This window comes from Pseudorca crassidens, chromosome 2, assembly GCF_039906515.1.
Source record: "Pseudorca crassidens isolate mPseCra1 chromosome 2, mPseCra1.hap1, whole genome shotgun sequence".
NCBI classification, from domain to species: domain Eukaryota; kingdom Metazoa; phylum Chordata; class Mammalia; order Artiodactyla; family Delphinidae; genus Pseudorca; species Pseudorca crassidens.
Window position 1 is genome coordinate 36743908 of NC_090297.1, and position 26041 is coordinate 36769948.

The 26041-nt window shown below is 40.0% G+C and overlaps 1 protein-coding gene across 5 annotated transcripts in view; it reads right to left on the bottom strand.

Moving 5' to 3' along the window:
* Window positions 1–26041, bottom strand: part of EIF2B3 (eukaryotic translation initiation factor 2B subunit gamma) — a 169744-nt gene that overhangs the window by 78526 nt on the left and 65177 nt on the right. For all 5 annotated transcript variants that reach the window (XM_067725914.1, XM_067725911.1, XM_067725915.1 and 2 more), the window contains one exon: window positions 21593–21704. In XM_067725914.1, coding sequence (XP_067582015.1) covers window positions 21593–21704 — 112 coding nt within the window. The remainder of the gene's footprint in view (window positions 1–21592; window positions 21705–26041) is intronic.

A 26041-nucleotide genomic window follows, 5' to 3' on the forward strand; every position in this document is an offset into this window, starting at 1 on the left:
GCTCCGCGCCATGTGGGATCTTCCCAGACCAGGGAAGAGGTCTGGGAAGAGCCCCTTCCCAGAGGGCTTCCCATGTCCCTTGCATTGGCAGGCAGATTCTCAACCACTGTGCCACCAGGGAAGCCCTCAGCACCAGTTACTGAAGAGGCTGTCTTTTCTCCAGTGTATATTCTTGCCTCCTTTGTCAAACATAATGTGACCATATGTGCGTGGGTTTATCTCTGGGCTTTCTATCCTATTCCATTGACCTATATTTCTGTTTTTGTGTCAGTACCATACTGTCTTGATTACTGTAGCTTTGTAGTATAGTCTGAAGTCAGGGAGCCTGATTCCTCCAGCTCCACTTTTCTTTCTCAAGATTGCTTTGGCTATTCGGGGTCTTTTGTATTTCCATACAAATTGTGAAATTTTTTGTTATAGTTCTGTGAAAAATGCCATTGGTAGTTTGGTAGGGATTGTACTCAATCATTTCCTTTGGGTTTTTCTGTAACATCTTATGAAAAAGCTAAAGGAACTTTTTGGCCAACCCAATATATAAAGCTTCCTACTTTAAGACATCTTTGGGCTTCCTTGGTGGCGAAGTGGTTGAGAGTCTGCCTGCCAATGCAGGGGACACGGGTTTTATCCCTGGTCTGGGAGGGTCACACATGCCACAGAGCAACTAGGCCCGTACGTCACAACTACTGAGCTTGCACTCTAGGGCCTGTGAGCCACAACTACTGAGCCCCCGCGCCTCGACTACTGAAGCCCGCGTGCCTAGAGCCCGTGCTCAGCAGCAAGAGAGGACACCACAGTGAGAGGCCTGTGCGCCACAATGAGGAGTAGCCCCCGCTCGCTGAAACTAGAGAAAGCCTGCATGCAGCAGTGAAGACCCAGTGCAGGCAAAAAAAAGAAAGACGTCTTTACCTGGATGCCTTAAAAACACCTCAAATTCAGCCCAAACGTTGGATCTCACCTCCATAAACTCAGTGTTCCCTATCTCACTATATATCCTGTAGCTCAAACCAAAATGTGAGTCATTCCTGACAACTTTCCACAACTCAGCACCAAGGCTCAATCACACACCAAGTCCTCATATTTTACCTGTGAAATCCTTCTCTAATTTATCCACTTTTCTTTGTCTCCACTGTCAATGCCATAGTCCAAATTACCATTACTTCTCCTGGATTACCATAATACCCTCCCTTACCTGGTCTCGCTACAACCTCTCTTACCCAACTCCAATCCATTCTTCACACTACATCCAAAGTTACCTTTTCAAAGGGCAATTTGATCATGTCATTCTCCTACTTAAAATCCTTTGGTGGTTAGGACTGTGGTAGATTATTTTCAAAAACGGCCACAATTATTCCCCTCTCTGAACCCATAACTCTTTGTAAAGTAACTCTGCAGTTCCTCCCATTAAGAGGTAAAGTTTATTTTCACACCCCATGAGTCTGGGCTAGCCTTGTGACTGCTTTGACCAAAAGAATATGGTAGGAATGATGCTGTTTCAGCCCTTTCTCCAATATATAAGACTGAAAGGTCTTACTAGGCTCTGTCCTTAAAAATTCCATGCCAAGAGTACATTCAAACACAAGATGACATGCTGGCTCCATTAATGTCCTCTTCCAACAAATTTATTTGGCTCCTACTTATGTTAGGGCACGTATTAGATCCTAGGGTTAATAAGACAAATAAAATACAATTGTTGTCCTCATGTAACTTATAGTCCAGAGCAACAAAAGTTACAGATGTTTTCTAGAATCTGTATAGTATATAGAAGAATACAAAGGAAGAAGGGTCAATTTTGTCTAGTACAAAGACAGTCAGGAAAAGCTTCAAAGAGAAGTGATATTTTAGCTGAGTCTTGAAAGAAGAGCAGGTATTTAGCCAGGGATGGAGGGGTAACTTCGGTTGAAGGAGTTCCAGGAATGATGAAAGCAAAAGGACAGAGGTGTAAAAAGAAATGCATAAGTCAGAGAAGTAAAAGCAACTCTCCATAGCCATATGGTGGAGTGTTGACTATGAGGTTGTATTTGGGGAATGGTAAGATATAAGGCTGGAGGAGTAAGCATGGTTAGATGACTAAGGGTCTTATGAATTTGTACTTTATCCTATAATAATGTGTTTACAGGTGTAGGAGAAAGAAATAGTAGAAAGCAATGTTGAAAATTCTGGAAAATGCTGAAAAAACTGACGAAGCAAGATTCCACGGGAGGCATAAGAAAATGGGATAAAAGACATAAGTGAAGGGTCTAGTCCTAAATAGGAGAAAGGAAACTTCTAAGGCTACGGAAAAGGAACTGAAGATGGGTCTGAGTAAAGATAAAATCATGGGAAGGGATAGTATGCTGGGGAAATAAGCATCTGTTAGTTAGGATTCTCTCACAGAAGGAGAAAGCAGGGTCATTTTCTGAAGCAGGAGAGTGGTGGATGGTTGATAATAGCTGCTGAGTGAAGCGGAAAGGTGGTCCAGGACAGGTGTAAGAATGCGAGTGGTTCTTAGGGCTCAGCCAAGATTGGGACCGTGAATTTATAGTGATGCCAGTCTACAACATTGCATGATATTTCTCCTGAAGACTTTAATAGAACAGATGTAGGAGTGGACAAAGTAAATGTTAAGAGTAACCCAAAGTTGAGGGTTATGAGGGCAGATATAACAAAAGAACAATGAGTGAGGATATGGAAGGAAATGCCTAAAGTAATATAAGGTCTAGATTAGATGAAGAAGGAAATGAGGGTGAGAAAGAGAAAAAAGAGAAAGAGAGAGGGAGGGAGGAAGAGCGGGAGGAAGGGGTGGTAAGTGACTAAAAGATATAAGGGGACTGAAATGAAGTAAACAGGATCCTGGGTAAAGATGGCAGACTGAACACAGGCATTAAGCCCTATTCTTTTGAAAGCTCATTAAAGTGACAGTAAACAGTTTTTGTTTTGTTTTGTTTTTTAAAGTGTATTTTATTTATTTATTTTTGGCTGCGTTGGGTCTTTGTTGCTGTGTGCAGGCATTCTCTAGTTGTGGTGAGCAGGGGCTTCTCTTCATTGTGGTGCACGGGCTTCTCATTGTGGTGGCTTCTCTTGTTGCAGAGCACGGGCTCTAGGCAGGTGGGCTTCAGTAGTTATGGCATGTGGGCTCAGAAGTTGTGGCTCACGGGCTCCAGACAGCAGGCTCGGTAGTTGTGGCACACGGGCTTAGTTGCTCCACAGCATGTGGGATCTTCCCAGACCAGGGTTCGAACACGTGTCCCCTGCATTGGCAGGCGGATTCTTAACCACTGTGCCACCAGGGAAGCCCGGTAAACGGTTCTTCAATTTTGTTTTTGAAGGCATTATCCCCAAGGACAAAGATTAGGAGAGGAGAGTACAGTAACAAAATTTTAGAAACTGTAAAGGATAGTGGTAAGAGATTTAGCATATCTAAGAAAGCTGAATCCTAAACCAGCCATAAGGAAAGCTGATTTGTACTGCAGAAGCCCTGAAATGATCAGGAATTGGTAGCACAGCTTTTAACCACCTAGAAAGGAGATTGGAAGAGTTTTCTCTGAACTCTGTAGCCAGTCCAAAAAAAAAAAAAAAAAAGACTTAAGAATACTGACATGGGGGTTCTCATAAATAACCCTATCTACCATAAACAAAACCCTCAGAATGGGAGAAAATATTTGCAAACAAAGCAACCAACAAGTGATTAATCTCCAAAATATACAAACAGCTCATGTAGCTCAATATCAAAAAAAAAATAACTCAATCAAAAAATGGGCAGAACATCTAAATAGACATTTCTCCAAAGAAGACATACAGATGGCCAAAAGGCACATGAAAAGATGCTCAACATCACTAATTATTAAAGAAATGCAAATGAAAACTACAATGAGGTATCACCTCACAGGGTCAGAATGGCCATCATCAAAAAACTCTACAAACAATAAATGCTGAAGAGGGTGTGGAGAGAAGGGAAGCCGCCTACACTGTTGGTGGCAATGTAAATTAGTACAGCCACTATGGAGAAGAGTACGGAGGTTCCTTAAAAAACTAAAAATAGGGGCTTCCCTGGTGGCACAGTGGTTGAGAGTCCGCCTGCCGATGCAGGGGACACGGGTTCGTGCCGCGGTCCGGGAAGATCCCACGTGCCGCGGAGCGGCTGGGCCCGTGAGCAATGGTCGTTGAGCCTGCGCGGCTGGAGCCTGTGCTCCGCAACGGGAGAGGCCACAACAGTGAGAGGCCGACATACTGCAAAAAAAAAACCAAAAACAAAAAACTAAAAATAGGGGACTGCCCTGGTGGTGCAGTGGTTAAGAACCCGCCTGCCAATGCAGGGGACACGGGTTTGAGTCCCGGTCCAGGAGGATCCCACATGCTGCTGAGCAGCAAAGCCCGTGCGCCACAGCTGCTGAGCCTGCGCTCTAGAGCACGCAAGCCACAACTACTGAGCCCCTGTACCACAACTGCTGAAGCCCGCGTGCCTAGAGCCTGTGCTCTGCAACAAGAGAAGTCACCACAATGAGAAGCCCATGCACCACAACAAAGAGTAACCCCTGCTCGCCAAAACTAGAGAAAGCCCATGTGCAGCAACGGAGACCGAACGCAGCCAAAAAAATAAAAACAAACAAACAACTAAAAATAGAACTACCATATGCCCCAGCAATCCCACTCCTGGGCATATACTGGAGAAAACCATAATTCGAAAAGATACATGCACCCCAATGTTCATTGCAGCACTATTTACTACAGCCAGGACATGGAAGCAACCTAATGTCCATCAACAGAGGAATGGATAAAGAAGATGTGGTACATATATACAATGGAATATTACTTAGCCATAAAAAGAACAAAATAATCCCATTTGCAGCAACATGGGTGGACCTAGAGATTGTCATACTGAGCGAATAAGTCAGACACAGAAAGACAAATATCATATGATATTGTTTATATGTGGAATCTGAAAGAAAGGGTACAAGTGAACTTATTTACAAAACAGAAGTAAAGTAGAAAACAAACTTATGGTTACCAGGGGATAAGGGAGGTAGGATAAATTGGGACATCGGGACTGACATATACACACTACTATATATAAAATAGATAACTAATAAGAACCTACTGTATAGCACAGGGAGCTCTACTCAATACTCTGTAACGGCCTATATGGAAAAAGAATCTTAAAAAAAAAAAAAAGAGTGGATATATGTATATGTATAACTGATTCACTTGGCGGTACACCTGAAACTAACACAACATTGTAAATCAACTATACACCAGTAAAAATTTAAAAATAAATACATAAATAACCCTATCTATGTCACTTTATAGATGTAAGAGTTAAAAGTATTAGAAGAGTTAAAGTTTCAGTGCCGATACTGGACAAGACACCTTGAGAAATGTTCCTCCCCCCTCCCCTCAAAGAACTGCAAAGTGGAGAAGTATTCTAGGAGTTACAGCTGGTAAGTAGCAGTGGGGATACTAATATAGATAAACAGCATGTATTTCAAGACTTTCCACACCATCAGGAAAATAATCAAGAATGTGAACCCATTTTTCATCATCTGTAGTCCCAGAAATAGAGATCTGGCCATGATCTTTGAGGCTCTGACTTAAGTTTCTGTCTTTTTTCCAAGATGAACGTGTGAACATTTTATTCCATTTTAAAAGATATCGTTTAGAAGCTTGTTTTAATATTTTCATTACCCTTCCAGTAATAAAACCCTTGACTAGTATTCAAAAGAAAACAACATAACATTGGAGAAAGGCTACATGATTTTCTTATTAAATATTTGGCACAAATACCTTTACTTATGAGTTATTAAAAACACATGTCTTTCAGAAGTGGGAATTTTAGAGGTGAGCAGTGGGGGGGGCTTTAAAGAACAACTAAGCCAATTTCAGCTGGGGAAACTGAGGCTTAGAGAAGCAAAGTGATTTGCTCAGCGTCATACAGCTTTTGTCTCAAGACTAAATTCTAAATTCTCTGGACTTGAATTTCTAGTACAATTTCTTTCTATCAGTAACATTCTTTTCCACTACATATAATGCCTTTCCAAGTCAGTAATGCATCAATTCGACATGTGGCAAAGGTGTTGTGCTTTCTCCAAATCCACTGAGGTAGTACGAATTTGGGCCCAGTGGAGTGAAGTCACCAGTACTGTCTGATGACAGAGGGAGAATGCCTCTGTACCTGACCATAGGCTCAGCAGGACTCCTATTCCAAGTGTCTTACACTATCTCACTTTCCAGGACCAAATATGCCTGAAGCCCAACGAAACAGAACACTCTCTTTGCAATCAAGCAAATACTCCCTCCTCTGCTGGAAACAGAGAAAACAGATGGGATGTACATTCCATCATCACTGTCCTTTTCTCTTACAACCAATACCTATAAAAGTAAGAAAACTATAAAACAAGAGGTTTTTGGCTCTCTATATACACAAACGCCTTTTCCAATATAACTTTGGTGACTTCCCAACAGGAACTAGCCCCCACCTTTGGAAATTCAGTTTGAAAAGAAAGACAGGAAGTATTGTATTCTGATATTCAAAAAGTGCTTGAAAATCTGAATCTAATTAACTATCCCACCATCTCACTGAGGCGAGGAGGAGCCATAGGAATAGGGTCATAGGAATGGGAGGAACATTTTTACTGCTCATTTATCCAGCCAGCTGCCCTATTACGGCTATACACCAAAGACCCTGAATCACTGGGGGATAGATTACAAGTTAGAAGAATGGAATGGAGAGAAAAAAATCTGCCAACAATCAAATGTGCAACCTAGTCTTAGGAAACTGGTAGAAGATCTGGCCTTAATGGCCCCAGCATTTACCCAAGGCCTTGAGCTCAATAGGTATGAAGGAAAAATATACCTCCATCTGCTCTTCATTTTCACCTCACCTCTTGGCTGTGTCCACCTTCTTTGATCATATCATGCTCAAACCTTGCTCTCTTTGGCAGGGACCACTGGGACTATGGTACTTACTAACGGTTCACCACATGGAGCAATAAACTAGTTCCCAGGGAGGGTAAAGAGAAAGCAGGAGACAATTTCCACCTTATAGCTGTAATTATAGAAACATATGACTCTGGCTTCTAAGAACTTTATGTCTAAACCTGCCAAATCTAATGTTGCATAAACATCAGTGTTTAATGGATGCATAAATGAGTCAGGTCCCTTGTTTCTCATAACAATAGATGACCACAAGTAGTTCTTTCTGCATTCTAAAGGACAAAATTCTTTCCCCTTTGGAATTTTGTCAATCTAGCAATGCAATGCTGCGTTTCTTTTTAGGTCTTATACCTTAAATCTATCCTGCGTACTGCTGTCAGACTACCTTTCCAGAGTCCTGAATTATAAATATTATTTCTCTCCTTAAAATGTCTTTAATAATTCCCCAGTATTCAAGGCCCTCTATTTTTTTTTTTTTTTTTTTTGCGGTACGCGGGCCTCTCACTGTCGTGACCTCTCCCGTCGCGGAGCACAGGCTCCGGACACGCAGGCTCAGTAGCCATGGCTCACGGGCCGAGCCGCTCCGCGGCATGTGGGATCTTCCCAGACTGGGGCACGAACCCGCGTCCCCTGCATCGGCAGGTGGACTCTCAACCACTGTGCCACCAGGGAAGCCCGGCCCTCTATTTTTTTAAAAAATTAATTAATTAATTTATTTTTGGCCGCGTTGGGTCTTTGTTGCTGCACGCGGGCTTTCTCTAGTTGTGGTGAGCGGGGGCTACTCTTAGTTGTGGTGCGTGGGCTTCTCATTTGTGGTGGCTTCTCTTGTTGCAGAGCACAGGCTCTAGGTGTGTGGGCTTCAGTAGTTGTGGCACATGGGCTCCAGTAGTTGTGGCATGTGGCCTCCAGTAGTTGTGGAACGTGGGCTCAGTAGTTGTGGCTCGTGGGCTCTAGAGCGCAGGCTCAGTAGCTGTGGCGCATGGGCTTAGTAGCTCCGCGGCATGTGGGATCTTCCCAGACCAGGGCTTGAACCCGTGTCCCCTGCACTGGCAGGCGGATTCTTAACCACTGTGCCACCAGTGAAGCCCAAGGCCCTCTATTTGTGTACCAACTTAACTTCCCAGCCTTATCTCCTAGTGCTCTCCAGTAGGGATCTTCCATTTGGGCTAAACTGTTCCTAAACAAGTCTTGCATACCCTGCCTCCACACCTTTGCTCAGAGCATTCTCCCCACATAGGATTCAGCTTCCCATGTCCCTTTCCATATCAGATTCAAATCCATCCTTCAAGTCCAAATTATTCTATTACATTTTCCTGACCACCTCAGCCCCTAGGGTTTGATGCTTCCCCTGAGTTCTTAGAACACTGTTGGCCATAATTGTTCAGAATCTGATATTGTTTGCTATTATTTGTTAGGCTTTTATATGCATAATCTTATATTCCACCAAGGCTAATGAACTCTTTAAATACCAAAACAGTGGTTTAACAAGAGGAGGAAACTAATGAACACTGTGTTCCTGAAAAGTAGAAAGCATAAGCTAACAGAAAAGGCCCAGATCTGTCACTAACTAGATAATGATATGGAATAAACCCTTTTTCCTTTGGTTTTCAGTATCACTATTTGAAATATAGGGGACTGGACCAAATGACCTTCTAGCTGTGACAGTTTATGATTCTAAAATATCTGTAAATAAGATATTTTCAATACATTAAGAGATACCCTTTCATTGCATCTTTATGTTGAGCTCTTCTAAAATATAAAGAAACCCTCCTCTGTTTCCTAAAATTTGATTTTGATAAATGGTTTAGGAGAAAAAAAATCTGTAACAAACCCCTTGCTTCTTTTTTCACAGAAAGAATTCCAGATCCAGTCAGCTATATCCTGACTGCTGTAAGAAACAAGCTGTGTTAACAAGGTCCCATCATAGATACTCTTTATAGAGAGGGAGAGAAAAACAAACAAACAACAACCAAAAAAACCCAACTCTAGTGGGGCTGGTAAACTACAGCCTGCCAGTTGGATGACCCTGCTGCCTGTTTTTGTAGATAAAGTTTTACTGGAACACAGCCATGCTCACCTGTTACATATCTATGGATGCTTTTGTGCTATAACAGCAGCGTTGAATAAATGCAACAGACACCAGATGGTCTGCAAAGTCTAAAATATTTACTACTTATCCCTTACAGAAAAAGTTTGCCAATCCTTGTTCTCTACCTTAACATTCATCACAGAGTGCTAAAGCCCTAGATTACAGACTCAATCATAGCTGGTCACTAGGTGATTTCCCACTTATTTGTTCAACAAATATTCACTGAGATTTCTTATTACTATCTAATCTTCATTTATTTCCTCATCTGTAAAATGGCATATAATAGTATCTACTTCATAGGGTTATTGTAAAAACGCCTTTAACACAATGCCAGGCACAAAATTTGAAAAGCCGTAGCTGCTATTGTCATCATCATCATCATAATCGTCATCATCATCACCATAATCATCATCTCTACCACCACCACCACCAACACTACCATCACCATCCTTTCCTGATGCTGTAGGAAAAGCAGGTTCTCTCTGATGGCCATGACCACCTAAGTGAAAGGGGAGAATCCTAGCATCTCTGTGGCTTGACTTCATACTTAGGAAAGAGCTATATGTTGACAGCACTCAGACTGCAATCACAAGAATACAGGAAATGTTCTTTTGATATGAAATGGCAGTTGACCCTATAGGCTTCTGACACCAGACATAACAGACACTCAATATCTTTTCCAGAGTTTATCAGGAAGACAAATATGATTTGAATTTATGAACACCTCTCTTGAGGACTTAGAGCTTGCTTGTAGTCCCAAACTCAAGCGACATTAAAAAACAATGTGAAATTAAATGAGTCCACTGACTTATCACTACCTTCCAAATCAACCATCTACCCAGATTTGGTAACAAATTTTCTCACTTTTTTGAGAACTATGATTTTTTAAAAAGTCCAACAGCCTGAAATATGTATGTAGCTTTTTCTAATTCAATCCAACAAGCAAATGTTGGATTGAAATGGGTGTCTACTTTTCCCTATTACAATGTTGGTCATGTCTCTCTAACATGCACAGAAGTTGTCTGAGGAAATAAGTATGCTTTATGTTCTTTTTAGGATCCTTCAAAATTCTGGATAGGAATCCTAAGTGATTCACTGAATCCTAAGTGATTCACAGATGATTTAAAATCAAGTGCCAACATCAACTGATAAATAATGGATAACTCAAATGTGATATATCCACACAATGAAATACTAGTCAACAATAAAAAGGAATGAAGTACTGACATAAGCGCTAACACAGATGAACCTTCAAAACATTAGGCTAAGTGAAAGAAGCCAGTCACAAAAGGTCACATATTGTATGATTACATTTCTATGAAATGTTCAGAATAGGCAAATATATATATATATATATATATATATATATATATATATATATATATATATATATATATACACACACACACAGAAAGTAGATTAGTGCTTGCCTAGGGCAGGAGGGGAGAACTGGGGAGAAACTGGGAGTACCTTAATGGGTACCAGGTTTCTTTTGGGGGTAGTAAAAATGCTTTAAAAATGGACTGTGGTGATGGTTGCAAAACTCTGTGAATATATTAAAAACCATGGAATTGCACACTTTAAATGGGTAATTGTATGTTGTGTGAATTATATTTCAATAAAGCTGTTATAAAAAAAAGGGAAAATCAAATGCTAGGACTTCTGTCTTCCATCTAAGATTTATAAAGCTGGAAAGAGAGTTGCTCTCATTCTAACAACAACAACAAAGAATAATCTACAAAATCATAACTTTTCTTGAGCTCATCACAGGGCAACCAAGTAGTGAGAAATCTAAGGAAAGATAAGAGACTCCAAGGAGAGATGAGATATCAACACTGGCTCACATATGGCACAGCATGGTAGGAAGACAGGGTTACCATACAAGCAGGTAAGAAGAATTCAGTTAAAACTCTTAAAGTGGGCTTCCCTGGTGGCACAGTGGTTAAGAATCTGCCTGTCAATGCAGGGGACACAGGTTCGAGCCCTGGTCCGGGAAGATCTCACATGCCGCGGAGCAACTAAGCCTGTGCACCACAACTACTGAGCCTGCGCGCCTAGAGCCTGTGCTCCACAACAAGAGAAGTCAAAGCAATGAGAAGCCCGCGCACCACAACGAAGAGTAGCCCCTGCTCGCCGCAACTAGAGAAAAGCCCTCATGCAGCAACGAAGACCTAATGCAGCCAAAAATAAAAAAAGAAATAAAATAAATTTATATATAAAAAAATTCTTAACATGTTTCTTCTTTGTTTCTTTTCCCCCTCCCTCCCTTCTCTCTCTCCGCCGCCCCCTTTCTTTTTTAGCTGTGCCACGCATTATGTGGGACCTTAGTTCCCCGACCAGGGATCAAACCTGCGCCCCCTGCATTGGAAGTGTGGAGTCTTAACCACTGGACCGCCAGGGAAGTTCCAAAATTTTTAACACATTTCTAAAGGCTGAGTGGTAACTAGCCTGAGAGGATACCATCCCAGAGACCATAGACACATGAGGTATTTGTACTTACTTTTCTCAAAGACACAGAACTGTGTACTACAAAGAGTAAAGTTTACTGTAGGTAAATGATACCTCAATAAACCCAACTTAAAAAAAAAAAAATCTGGGCTTCCCTGGTGGCGCAGTGGTTGAGAGTCCGCCTGCCGATGCAGGGGACACGGGTTCGTGCCCCGGTCCGGAGGATCCCACATGCCGCGGAGCGGCTGGGCCCGTGAGCCATGGCCGCTAAGCCTGCGTGTCCGGAGCCTGTGCTCCGCAGTGGGAGAGGCCACAACGGTGAGAGGCCCGCGTACCGCAAAAAAAAATCTAGTGCCAGGTAATTAGAAACAATCTAAATGCCCAGCAATACTAGATATGGTTAATAAATGATATATATTCATATGACAGATGATTATACAGCTATTGAAAACCATGTTAAAAAACCAAGAAGACTGTGGTAGTCAGGATAATGGCCCCTCAAAGATGTCAACATCCTAATCCCTGGAACCTGTGAACATGTTACCTTATATGGCAAAAGGGAATTTGCAGATGTGATTAAGTTAAGAATCTTGAGATGGGTGGATTATTCTAGATTATCCTGGTGGCCTGGTGGACTCGATGTAATTACAAGGGTCCTTTTTAGATGAAGACAGTCAGCTAAGTACTTTCTAACTGACAAGTCATTTAGTTCTCTAGAATCACCCAGCCCTGAATGCTCAAATGTCAACATATTAGGCCTGACTACAACATCACAAAACTAGTGGGCTGCCATTTGATTTATTTGGTCCTGCAAACATATCTATGGTGTTGGGCAGATGTGCCTCCGTTAGCTGGAACCCTCTCCTTCCGCTATGAACGTGACCTGTAGCCCCTGGAGAATGAGAATCAGAGTTCCAAGCAGCAGTTTCAGGTGCCGGATCCACTTTCATCACTGCATCCATTTATTCCTAGGGAGTGGAAAATTCCTTTGCACTCTGATAAACTAAATAACTATCCCTTTATCAAATATTTATAGAGCAGCACTATAGGGCCACAAACTGGTAAATTGAAAGGAGTGTCTAGTACAGTAGTTTTCAACTTTGGTACATTAGAATCACCCAAGGAACTTAAAAAAAACGCTCATCCTATACCAGACTATTTAAAAAAGAATCTCTAGGGTACATCAACATTTTAAAATATGCTCCCCAGGGTTGAGAACTGCTGGCCTTGTGAGAAGGACAGACAAGAAATCAATGCTTACAGGAGTGTGAGGCTGGAAAGACTCTAATTGAATGGATATACATTTTTTGGTACATTCTCAGTCAGGCGTTATAAGAGGCACAAATGTTATTAGATACCATTCATCACCGTTTTTATACATGCAGAGGCCAGTGCAACAGGTGTGCTTTCAGAGAAAAAAAACCATCCAGGAAATTTTACTCTACAATTGAAAGAATGATCACTCCAAGAGTGAGTAAGTTTGCTTTATCAGGCAAGGCAAACCACAGGGAAAACCATGTTACTGTGTGTTGAAGACTGGATTCTCTAGAAGTGATGATGAGACAGAATTTAGGGAGCAAGATGTTTATAAGGGATCAACACCTGAGTAAGGAAGGGGAGGAAGCAAGATTGGGTGGAGGAAAAACTGAGATGTAGGCTCTACGAAGCCTTGGCCAATCCAGCAGAGTTCTGAAGCAAGTATTGCCTGTCAGAATGGCCGAGCCTTTACACCTCTTCCTCATTCAGTCACAGGATGCAGGGTGCCCCAGGGAGGGCATGACCTCAGCCAATGGGATGCTGTACAGATGAGATAGATCCTGAAGTTGGTGACAGCTAGAGGCTGCCTGTGGACTGCACTCCCTATTGCTAAGTAACGAGTCCTTCCTTCAAGGGGGACCTAGGCAGCTTATCTCAATGTTTATCATTCGGCACTATAACAATGGACACCATGGGCCAAGAGGTAATTCTTCTTCTCAGGAATTTATTCTAACCCAGGCCTCTCTCTCTCTCTCTAGGAACACAAGAAAGAAAAATTAGGACTATTTGTTGACAATATTTAAACAACAAAAGCCCTTGAAGTTTAGTAGGACCATAGGATGACTGTCCATTGTCCTTATGTTTTGGATTGAAGTAGTGGTGTGTCCAAGGTCTCAGCAAAGGCATCCAGCTGAGGCAGGATGCATCCCACATGCAGCCACTGACATTCCCTACTTCAAGGATATGTGGGGAGCAAACTGAAGTTGAAAGGAAAAGAACTATATCCTATTTGAACACCCCTCCTCCTCCCCAGATGTCTTTCAACTTCATTGTTTCTAAGAACCTCTTGATTCAAAGCCTAGAGACTTAGGATTTTATTGGTCATCTATAATTGTATAACAAATTACCTCAAACTCAGAGCCTTAAAATAACAAACATTTGTTATCTCACAGTTTCTGGAATTGGGGAGTGGTTTAGCTTGGTGGTTCTGACTCAGGTTCTCTCATGAGGTTGCAATCAAGCTGTTGGTCAGGACTGCAGTCATCTCAAGGCTCTACTGGAGAAGAATCTGCTTTCAACATGGCTGTTAACAGGTCTCAGAATACCTGCTTCCAAGCTCATTCATATGGTTGCTGGCAGTCCTCAGTTCCTAACCATATGGCTTCTCCATAGCCTACCTGAATGTCCTCATGACATGGTAGCTAGCTTTCCTTTTCCTAGAGCTGTGTCATAACGCAGCAGCTGACTTCCCCAGAGTAAGTGATTTGAGAGAGAGCAAGAGAGCATGAGTGGGCACCAAAGACAGAAGCTGCAGTCTTTTTATAACCTAATTTTGGCAGTGACATCCCATCACTTCTACCACACTCTATTCACTAGCAGCAAGTTCCTAAGTCCAGCTCATGCTCGAGGGGAGTTTTCTTCAGAGGAAATGTATCAAAGAACTTATAAATATATCTTTAAAATTACCACAAAATTAAAACAGAATAGAAAGGTTTGGAGTTCAGTTAGGTTTGTTTTTGCAATCGGGTAAGAAAGAAATAAACAATCCAACAAAAGCCATTAGCCATGTCCACTGCAGAAAGTGCTTTAATTCAGCAAGAGTAAAGACTCTCCCAGCTGCAATACTCCCCAGCAGGCATCTATGCCTACTAAACCAGGAACGCCACTTCCCAAAAGCAAGAGCAAAGTCAAATACAGTAAATCCCCTACACGCAAATGAGTTCCATTCCAAGAGCATAAAGATTTGTCATCTTTATGAAGATGACAAATTCATAAGTCCAATTTGTTCAAGTCCAACAAAGTTAGCCTAGGTACCCAACTAACACAATTGGCTGTATAGTACTGTACTGTAATAGGTTTATAATACTTTTTACACAAATAATACATAAAAAACAAAGAAAACTTTTAAAATCTTACAGTACAGTACCTTGAAGAGTACAGTAGTGCAGTACAACAGCTGGTGTACAGGGGCTGGCATCGAGTGAACAGGCAAGAAGTTACTGACTGGAGGAGGGAGAGGAGATGGTGGTGGAGCTGAAGGATCATCAGCAATAGGAGACGGAGGGCAAGCTGCAATTTCAGTCACGCCTGACGTTGATGGAATGCACTTTCGCATCTTTGAAAGTTCGAAACTTGAAGGTTCATATGAAGGGGACTTACTGTACAGAAATATCTTCATTCACTGGACTGTATCTTTAGAAATAACACTACCCTGAATCCTCCTCACTTTAGGTCCTTAGGCTTAATCTCCACGGTAGCACGTTTTTCTTGTTTTTAATACTTTTTAAATTGGAGGGCTTCCCTGGTGGCACAGTGGTTGAGAGTCCGCCTGTCGATGTGGGGGACACAGGTTCGTACCCCGGTCCGGGAGGATCCCACATGCCATGAAGCGGCTGGGTCCGTGAGCCATGGCCGCTGAGCCTGCGTGTCCAGAGCCTGTGCTCCACAATGGGAGAGGCCACAACAGTGAGAGGCCCGCGTACCGCAGGAAAAAAAAAAAAAAAAATTGGAGGAAAATTTAAAATACAGAAAAGTACAAAGAAAAAAAATAATCATCATCCATATTTTCACCTTCCAGAATTAATTGTTACTGTCTCAGCAGAGATGTTTTATTTGCTTTTTGTTTCTGTTTTAACATAAATATCCCATTTGTTTTATGACTACCATGGCTTCTCTATCACTAAATTCTTTATTTTGATCGAATTCTTGGCTGCCTTCGTTGTCAAGAAGTTTTGTTCCCCCCCCCCCAAGAAGGACTCATAGGTGCCACATTCTTGATTCCTTTCATGTTTGAGAATGTCTTCCCATTATTGCTTTTATATTTGAATGATACCTTCATTATTAATAATATTTGTGAGTTCCACTTTCTTTTTCTGAAAACACAGATTGTGTTCCTCTGGTATGCAATGTAGTGAAGAACTTGGGGATAAACTTAATTTTTACTCTCATGTAAGTGATTAGCTTTTTGTCTCTGGACGCTTGAAGAACTCTTTCTTTATCTAGGGATAAGTTTAGTAAGTTTACTAGGATACAACTGGCCAAATTTTCATAGAACACAATAACAATATACTCTCAAAATCTGTAGATTTTTCACTTGATTCAGAAAATTTTATTATATCTCATTTTTTTTTTTTTTTTTTTTTGCGGTACGCGGGCCTCTCACTGTTGTGGCCTCTCCCGTTGCGGAGCACGGGCTCCGGACGCGCAGGCTCAGCGGCCATAGCTCACGGGCCCAGCTGCTCCGCGGCATGTGGGATCTTCCCGGACCGGGGCACGAACCCGCGTCCCCTGCATCGGCAGGCGGACTCTCAACCACTGCACCACCAGGGAAGCCCTATTATATCTTATTTTTAAAAAATTAAAATTTAAGTTAAATATGCACATAAAGAGGTAAATAGTCTCTCAAGGTTTACAATGAAAAATTTCAGTCTTCCATTCCTTTTCTTTCCTTTTTTCTGACCCCCAGAAGCACACCATTTCAATTCTTTTAGTGAATCCATTCAGTATTCCTACTCATATTTCTAATAACATTCCAATATTGATATTTCTTGGTTTTCCAATTCAGACATTATCTATTGATTTCCCACTATGGAAGATGAGGATTTAGCTTCCTTTCATCACCAGCCTACCCCCACTACATACACCTGTACTTCTTGTATTCTCTACCTTTCTAATATAATTGTTTCATTATTTTGGTTAGTTTAATAATCAATGTTTAAGTTATTATGACTTCAGCTTTAGGTATTAGCTATTAACTATGAAAGAGGAAGTTTATCTCTCTTTTCTTCCCTCATACTTCCAAAAGACTAACCTTCCCTCCCATTATTCCAAAGTAATTATATCATAATTTTGGCTAGTCAGTGATTACATTATTATGCATATATAACATTAGTTACACCTGAGCCATTTAGCAACTAATGGTTTTTTTCCTGAACATTTTTTTTCTTTTCTTTTCTTTTTTTTTTTTGGCTGCGCCATGCAGCTTGTTCCCTGACCAGGGATTGAACCTGTGTCCTCTGCAGTGGAAGCTTGGAGTCCTAATCACTGGACAGCCAGGGAAGTCCCTCCTGCACATTTTTGTTGTTTGCCTTGGCATTACTTGTCTTTTCATTTCTTAGTCTTCTAGATACTTATCAATAATTCAACTTCAAACTAAGTGCTCAAAACTCCTCTCAAAATGTTGACGCACATCAAGTATTCTATCATTTTCATCAGAAGAAATATGAACATTTTGAAGAAAATTTTCTCAAATCTTTCTGACCTATTCCAATCTGGTCTGTTTGCCATCTATCCCAGATACACAGGTGTTATCCTGGAATCTCCCTTCATCATTATCCTAGGGATTCGTTTTCCCTATATCCTATGTCTTTCTCTTTCTAAGTGTATGCCAGGGTTTTGGTGTTCTATATCCTCTTGTAGCTTCCTGAAACAGATGCATGGAAAGCAAATGCCTGAAAGGTTCTTACTCTACTCTCATATTTGATAGTTTGACTAGATACAGATTTAAGAATTCTGAAAGCATTCTTCCCTTATTTTATAGTTTCTAGTGTTGCTGTTAAGAAATTGAAAGTTATTTTAATTCCTTTATATATGATATCCCCCCCTCTTCTCTGGAAGCTTGCAGGATTTTCTCTTTGGTATCAGGGTTATAACATTTCACAATGATAACTTGCTATGTTTCTTTTCATGCATTTTGCTGCACACTTTCCTTTCAGTCTAGAAACCCAGCTTCTTTCATTCTGAGAAATGTTTTTTGTAACAGTTCACTGATGATTTCTTCCCTCTTTATTTTCTCTGTTTTTTCCTTCTGGAACTCCTAATATTCAGATATTGGACCTCCTTGGCTGCTCCTTTAATCTTCTTATCATTTCTCTATTTTCCATCAATTTGTTGTTTTATTCTGCTTTGTGAAAACTTTTTCCAAAAAAATTTCCTAACTTTTCTATTAAATTTTTCATTTTAATATCAGCACTACGTGTTCTCTAAATGTTCCTTTTTAAATATAGCATCCTGCTTTTGGGTTCATGAATACAATATTCTCTCATCTCTCAATGAGGGCAAGGATTTTAGTGTGCTTTGTTCACTGCTGTGTCCCTAGCTCCTACAACAGTGGCACTCAGATGCTCAAATATTAATAATAAATGTTACCTTTTTGAAGTTTTTTTCTCTCTGCATAATTTCTGTTTCCTTCAAGTTGATTTTTTTCCTATTATTGTTTTTTTCCCCCGCCTGTTTATTTGTTCTGGCCTCTAAATCTGGTAATCCTTGCTTTTTTTGGGTCCAACTTCTAAGACTGGCACAATAAATATGTGATTGGGAGCACTGAACATGTGGTGGACTTTGTCAACTTTGAAATTCAATGTAGTTAGATCCAAGAAGTATGTTATCTGCTGGGAACTCCCTGATGACTATATATTTAGGTCTCTCCTTTTGGACTCTGCTACCACAGAGAAGAATCTTCTAATGTGCTTGTTTGACATGTGTAAGCCCGGCTGCTAGTATTTAGGAGCCAAGTGGAAGAAGGAAGCTGAGGACCCCAGAACATACATTCACTTAATCCCCACTTTCCGCATGGTACCTCCAACATCATCTATGCCTGGTGCCCCAATCCAGAGAGCCTCTATTTTACCCTCTTCTGAGAATAAATCTCCAGCCTCTTACTAGAGTGGTGAGGTTTGGGGGAGGAAATCTAAGGATCTACTTTTTAGACAAACTTTGAAGTAATCTTGCTTTTAGCCTCACTACTAGATGTACTTGGTGCTGTTGAATCTTAACTCTTTTGAGAGTTTTATAGTGCAAATCAGCTTGCATCTCAGCTTTCCCCACTTCTGGCTTAGCATTCAGCTTTCTCAGGTATGCTAAATTGTCCTGCTTTTCTGTTTCCCAATTTCTGTTGTTGCTATTTCCTTTTTCATTTTCTTTAGCCTTCTGGATTTACACCCTTCTAAAATCCCTTTACTGTTGTCTTAGTGGGGTTTCAGAAGTCATATTTACCCAGTCCTTACAACTTTATATTAAAATCCTTAAATTAAATTACTTTACCAAGAATCCCTTATATCTTTGAATGCATCTTTTGGTCACATGTTCAGTTCTCTATTTCAGAGACGTTAACTATATTGAATCATCTTTGTCTTTTATTTCTATTAGAGTCTAATTTCAATTATTTTCATTTTCATCTAAATTACTAAATATCTTAAACTTTTCCTCTATGTATATAATTTGATTTTCAGTGGTGTCAGTTCTGCTCTTTGCTATTTTTTAATTAATTAATTCTGTAATTAAGTTATTTGGTCCTCAATTTATTTTCTTAGTTCTATAATATCTTCTTTTATCTCATTTTGTTGTTTTATCATCTCATCACTGAACTCTTATTTATGAAATTCATATTCTACTGAGTTGTTTTGCAGTGGCAGAATTGTATATTTGTAAGGAAATTCTTTCTATTCTACTGAGTTATGTTTTTCTCAGGGCAGGTTTTTGTTATTTTGCAGGGCATTTTTCTTGCTTTCATTTTTGCTATACATTTGCACAGTTGACACACTGATTCTTTTGGTCTTGTTCATGCTTGTTTTATTTATTTTGATATATTATAGATGAATTCTTATCTCTCATCCTCATGTATCTGAGACTGGCTACCATGTGAGTGCTGGTTATTTTGTATTCTGTGTACTTTTCTATGGCTTCAGGGAATGATGTGAGTGGGAGGGATGGAAAGGGTATAGGGAACTCACCAAGGTACTGTAGAGTCATTGTCCAACTATTTCTCTTTCCTGAGATTCTGTTAAATATTCTTGTTTCATTCCACATACGTAAGGGGTTACCCCATTCCTATGGAAGGACAGTCTCCAGCTTCACATTATTTCACCTATTCATTTTTTTAGGATTAGATCTTTTGTTTCTGTTAAAGAGTCAACCTCATTGTTCATTCTCCCTGCTTCATCATTTATTCCCCAGCAGTTGTTCCCATTGCTTCTCAGTCAGAAGAAGATAAATGTACAGATATGTACTCAGTTTGCTTCTTTCCAGATCTGGAGCTATTAGTGAGAATTTGTAGGGTTTCATTAACACATCAGTATGGCTTCTGGGGAGTGGTGATAGAGTGGAGCTGGGAGCCTACTGTTACTCTTTTCTGTTCCTCACCAGAATCTTGTTTCTTTCCTTGGCCACCAATTTTTAAGCTTTATTATGTTTGATTATCTTACTGTGTTTGCTACTGTTGAAATTTCTGCCATTTTTAAAATTAATTTATTTTTCACATTTACTTAGAAACTAGTAGTAGGAAGCTCTGTGATACAATCTGAAGCATCCACTTTAATCCACAAGTGTTTCTATGCAAGGCTCTAATATAGAACTCTTATCCATAGGGGTAATTGGGCCAACTGAAGCTAGAGTTTAATTTCATTTTCATTAAAATATATACTCTGAAATATGTCTCCTACCTCTGTTGTGCTGGATAGCAAAACAAACAAACAAGCAGGAAAAAACCCACCAACCAGTAAGACATTTCTTTTGCAATTTACTCCTCTTACATTCATTTCATCCAGCCTCCAAACATTTATTAAGCATTCCTATGTACTGGCATCAGGCAGTAAAGCTCTGAGTATAGTGGCTTCTGAGCAAGCAGTCAATAAAATGCTGATTGAAGAAAATGTGACGAGGTTGCCTATGTGCAGCCATTAGGATGGCTACTATCAAAAAAATAGAAAATAACAAGCTTTGATGAGGATATGAAGAAATTATATCCTCATCACGGTTGGTGTGATTGTAAAATGGAAAACAGTATGGAGGTTCCTCAAAAAATAAAAAATAGGAACTATCAAATAGTCCAGCAATCCCACCTCTGGATATATATCCAGAAGAATTCAAAGCAGGATCTCAAAGGGATATTTGCACAACCACGTTCACTGCAGCATTATTCACAATAGCCAAGAGGTGGAAGCAACCCAAATGTCCATTGATAGATGAACAGATAGAGAAAATGTGGTGTATACACACAATGGAATTTATGCAGCCTTAAAAGGAAGGAAATTCTGACACATGCTACAATGTAGATAAACCTTGAGGATACTATACTAATTAAGTGAAATAAGCCAGTGACAAAAAGACAAATAGTGCATGATTTCACTTATAAATGATACTTCAAGTAGTCAAATTCAGAAAAACAGAAAGCCAAATGGTGGTTACCAGGGCCTGGGGAGAGCAGATAAGGGAGAGTTGTTGTTTAATGGATACAGAGCTTCAGGTTTGCAAGATGAAAAAGTTCTGGAGATCTGCTTAACAACAATGTCAACATACTTTTAACACTACTGAACTGTACACTTAAATATGGTTAAGGTGGTAAATTTTATGTTGTGTGTTTATCACAATTAAAAAAAAAAAGTAAGTTCTATAACACTGTTGGAAAGACAGTCCTGTTCCCTGTTCTCTCCACAGCTGCTCTGCCCCACTCCTATGCAGGATTTGATTCTACCTTGGCAGCAAAAGACACAGGGAAAAGCTAAGCTTGTGTGGTGAAGAAAAGCCTCCATCCTATCTCATGGGAAAACATTCACATACTTTTGTCAATTTCACACAGTTTAATCTAGTTTTCATTCCCTCTTTCCCATCCACTGGGTGGTTTTATTTTGTTTTAAGACAAGGAGAATTGCCAAAAAGAAAAACCCCAGGGCTTACTTCTGCAGGATGGATCCCTTAATGACCAGCTCCTCATCCAAGTCTGCTTCATTAGCCATGAAGAGCAGCCTCTTTCCTGTGCTGTCCACTCCAATGAAGTCACGCTGCTCCACTGAATCACACACAAAAAAGGAAAATCAAACAAAGCCATTTGCCCCACCTGTATGACTAAGTCAGGGGAGAGGGCACCTGCTCACATTGCTCTTAGAACCAAATACAGGAGTGAGTGCTATGTAACACATACTCACCACAATGTTTAAAACATGGGCAGTCAATTTTTTTTTTGTATTGCTCTAAAGGATATTATTAGGTTAACTGGTGAAGCCTGAATAAAGTCTGTAGATTAAAGTATGGTACCAATGTAATTTTCTGTTTTAAGAGACTGTGGGGTGTGGGAGAAAGATACACATTGATGTATTAAAGGCAAAGGGAATCATATCTGCAAATTATTCTCATAAATAGCTCGGAAAAATAATAATTACATATATAATATATTGTATATTCATTAGATATACATTGAATATATATTATAAGAGGGAAAGTGGGAGAATACTAGAGCAAATGTTAACATTTGGGGAATCTGGGTAAAGGATATCTGCGATCTTTATACTACTCCTGTAACCTTCTATAAATGTAAAATTTTGTCAAAAATTAAAAGTTAAGGAGGTGATGGATATGTTAATTAGTTTGATGGTGGTATTCATTTCACAACATCTACCTATGATGTCAAAACATCATGTTGTATACCTTAAATACAGAATTTTTATTTGTCAAAAGTAAACAAGTAGGGGACTTCCCTGGTGGCGCAGTGGTTAAGAATCCGCCTGCCAATGCAGGAGACATGGGTTCAAGCCCTGGTCTGGGAAGATCCCACATGCCGTGGAGCAACTAAGCCCATGAGCCACAACTACTAGCCCGAGTGCCACAGCTACTGAAGCCTGTGTGCCTAGAGCCTGTTCTCCGCAACAAGAGAAGCCACCGCAATGAGAGGCCCGCGCACTGCAACTAAGAGTGGCCCCCACTCACTGCAACTAGAGAAAGCCCGCATGCAGCAACGAAGATCCAATGCAGCAAAAAATAAAAATAAATAAATAAATAAAACCTAAACAAGTAAATATCAAAAAATTAACAGTTAAAAAAAAAAATGAGGGCCAGTCAAGATACTGCTTGGCCAAATTAAGTAGATGAACCACAAGCCCACTGCATGGCACAGAAAGAAAGTGCAACTGTTTCAATGTAAGTAATAACCTAGGTTTGCTCACTGTGAAAATGGGAATAGCATTTAAGGACATCCGCATTTAACCAACATTAACTGTATGTCTACTATGCACTAGATTTTGTGCTGTGTATGGGATGTGGAGAGTTCTCTGGTAGACAATGATCTTATAGGATGCCATATTATTGCTGTCTTCTGTGTTATATATTTCTTTCCCCCAACAAGATTACACACTGTTCAATGGCAGACTTATGATTCCTTTAGATCTCCCACAACATCTAGTGAACATTTAATAAAATCTGCTACTAACATCCATACAGTATCTATTTATAGCTTACAAAAGCATTTTCTTTTTTTTTTTTTTTTTTGCGGTAAGCGGGCCTCTCACTGTTGTGGCTTCTCCCGTTGTGGAGCACAGGCTCCGGATGCGCAGGCTCAGCGGCCATGGCTCACGGGCCCAGCTGCTCCGCGGCATGTGGGATCTTCCCAGACAGGGGCATGAACCCGTATCCCCTGCATCGGCAGGCAGACTCTCAACCGATGCGCCACCAGGGAAGCCCTACAGGAACATTTTCACATAGAGGCAGCATAGCATAAGGATTAAGAAGAGAGCCTCTGAAGCTAGACCACCTGGGTATGAATCCCACTTATTAGTTGTATCTCTTTGAGCAAGATAATAAACTTCCATTCCTCAGTTTCACCTGTAAAATGGGGATAATAGTGCCTACACCTACCTCACAGGATTTTTAGAACTAAATGAGTTAATATTTGTAAAGCTCTATTTAGTGCTATTAACTAAAACATTAAATAAAATGTTTAAGTTTAAAAAATTAAACAAAATACATGCTCTCATTTGATCTTCACAACAATCAAATAAAGCAATGATTTAATACCTATTTGAAAGGGAGAAACTAAAAGTTGAGCTCTAGGAAAAATGGTATCTCTAAAGATGAATTTGTCTACCTCCTATTGACAGACAATGGCTACTATATAACTGAACACGCTTCCCTGTTGGCTGCAGCTGCCTATATACCTAAAACCAAATGCTTTACTCAAGTGTATAATGTGTTTAGCTCAGGTTCTTGAAAGCATCCATTCCTTCAGATGGTCTCTGGTTATCTCATAGGCAGTGTTTTAATCTGAATAGGGAGAAACTATCATAAAAAATTACATGTTGTTTTTTTCTAATTACCAAGATAGTGAACGCCAAAGAAGGAAGGGTAAATAATGCCAATTTGAAGGTAAGTTTTACAGAGAATTTCAATTGAAACTAAATTTTGCAGAGAATTTCAAATGTCACACAGCAACTCTGACACATATCAATTCATCCATTACATGCAAACTTGAGAATATAACAAAGTCTGCAAAGCTCTGATTATGAGGCAACATTTTAAAAAGAAATAACACAGAGATGTTATTTTTGGATATATTTGGAGTGCTTACCCTATCCAACTCCTTAGGCCCACAAAAAACCTTGAATTACTGAATGTCCTGGGAGCAATAATTTCCAAGTCAATTTTTCAGCTATGTTGCACTTCAGTCACATTTCCCTCACTCTCAGGCCCCCCTCCTTGTATTTGCTTCTTTGTAGCTACCATAGTAACTGGGACCTCAGAATATGATACAAATTATAGAAACTTGGACAGGTTTCTTTCTGTTCTGCTTTAACAAAGTGAATTCCACTTGGAAAGCAGAGCAAGAACATTAGAATGTCCATTCTAAGAGAAAGATTTACACAAATAAGGTTAAGAAGGCAGTTAAAACTATGAACTTCCATCTTAAAAAATTCTGTCATAATCAACTATTCATATATTTTTCCAGTTGTTTTTTACTTCTCTGTCTCCTCTACAGTCATTTACTTATTCATTCGTTCATTCAACTAATAAATATATTTGTGCACCACCCCAGTGACAGGCATTATGTTTGGAGTGGGGAATTCCATCTCATTTTATGAGGCCAGGATGATTCTGATGCTAAAACCAGACAAAGATATGACAAAGGAAAATTACAGGCAAAACAAAACATTAGCAAATCAAAACTAACAGTCTATGTAGTAGATTTAAAAGGGTTACAAATTTGTTGTAGCTTTGTCCATCAAGATATAGGGTCGAGAATGTAAGATGGTAGCCACTGTGGAAAACAGTATGGTGGTTCCTCAAAAAATTAAAAACAGAATTACCATATGATCCAACAATTCCACTTCTGGGTATATAACCAAAATAATTGAAAGCAAGGTCTTGACGAGATATTTTTACACCCATGTCCTTAACATTACTCAAAATAGCTAAAATGTAGAAGCAACCCAAATGTCCACCTATGAATTAAATAGATAAGCAAAATGTGGTATATACACATAAGAGAATATTATTCAGCCTTAAAAAGGAAGGAAATCCTGAAATACGCTACAACATAGATAAACCTTGAGGACACTATACTAAGTGAAACAAACCAGTGACAAAAAGACAAATACTGTATGATTCTACTTATATAAGGTACTGAAAGTAGCCAAAATCATACAGACAGAAAACAGATGGTATTTGCCAGGGGCTGGGAGGAGGGGGAAATGGGGATTTATATTTAATGGTTATAAAGTTTCAGTTTTACAAGATGAGAAGAGTTGTGGAGATGGGTGCACAAAATTATAAATGTATTTATTACCACTGAACTATGTTTAAAAAGAGATGGTAAATTTTATGTTACGTGTTTTTTACCACAACAAAAAAATCTGAAGAAAAAAAAGTGCCCACAGAAAAAAAAAAGAAGTGAGGTTAGTAAGGTTAGTTCCTTATCCTTTATATCTAGGCTGGCCTAGTGACTAGCTTTGACTAACAGGAGTACGGAGGAAGTAACACGGTGTGAGTTCTGAGTTTAGGCCTCAAGAGACCTTGTAGCTTCTTTCTTATTCTCTTAGAACCTGCTGCTGCTGCTGCCATGTGAACAAGTCTGGGCTAGCCTCCTGTATAAGAGACTAAATGGAAAGAGAAACTCAGCTGTCACAGCTAAGGCCCTAGACATACTCGTGAGTTCAGCTGTGGCAGGCTGGCTCTAAGAATGATAACTGCTTCCTGGCATGCACACCCTTCTGTATCCCCTCCCCTTGAGTATGGGCTGGCCTGGCTACTTGCTTCTACCAACAAAAAGTGGCAAAAGTAATCAGATGTTACTTTTGTGATTAGGTTACATAAGTTCATAACTTATGTGTTGCTAGAAGATTCTCACCCTTTCTCCTTGGA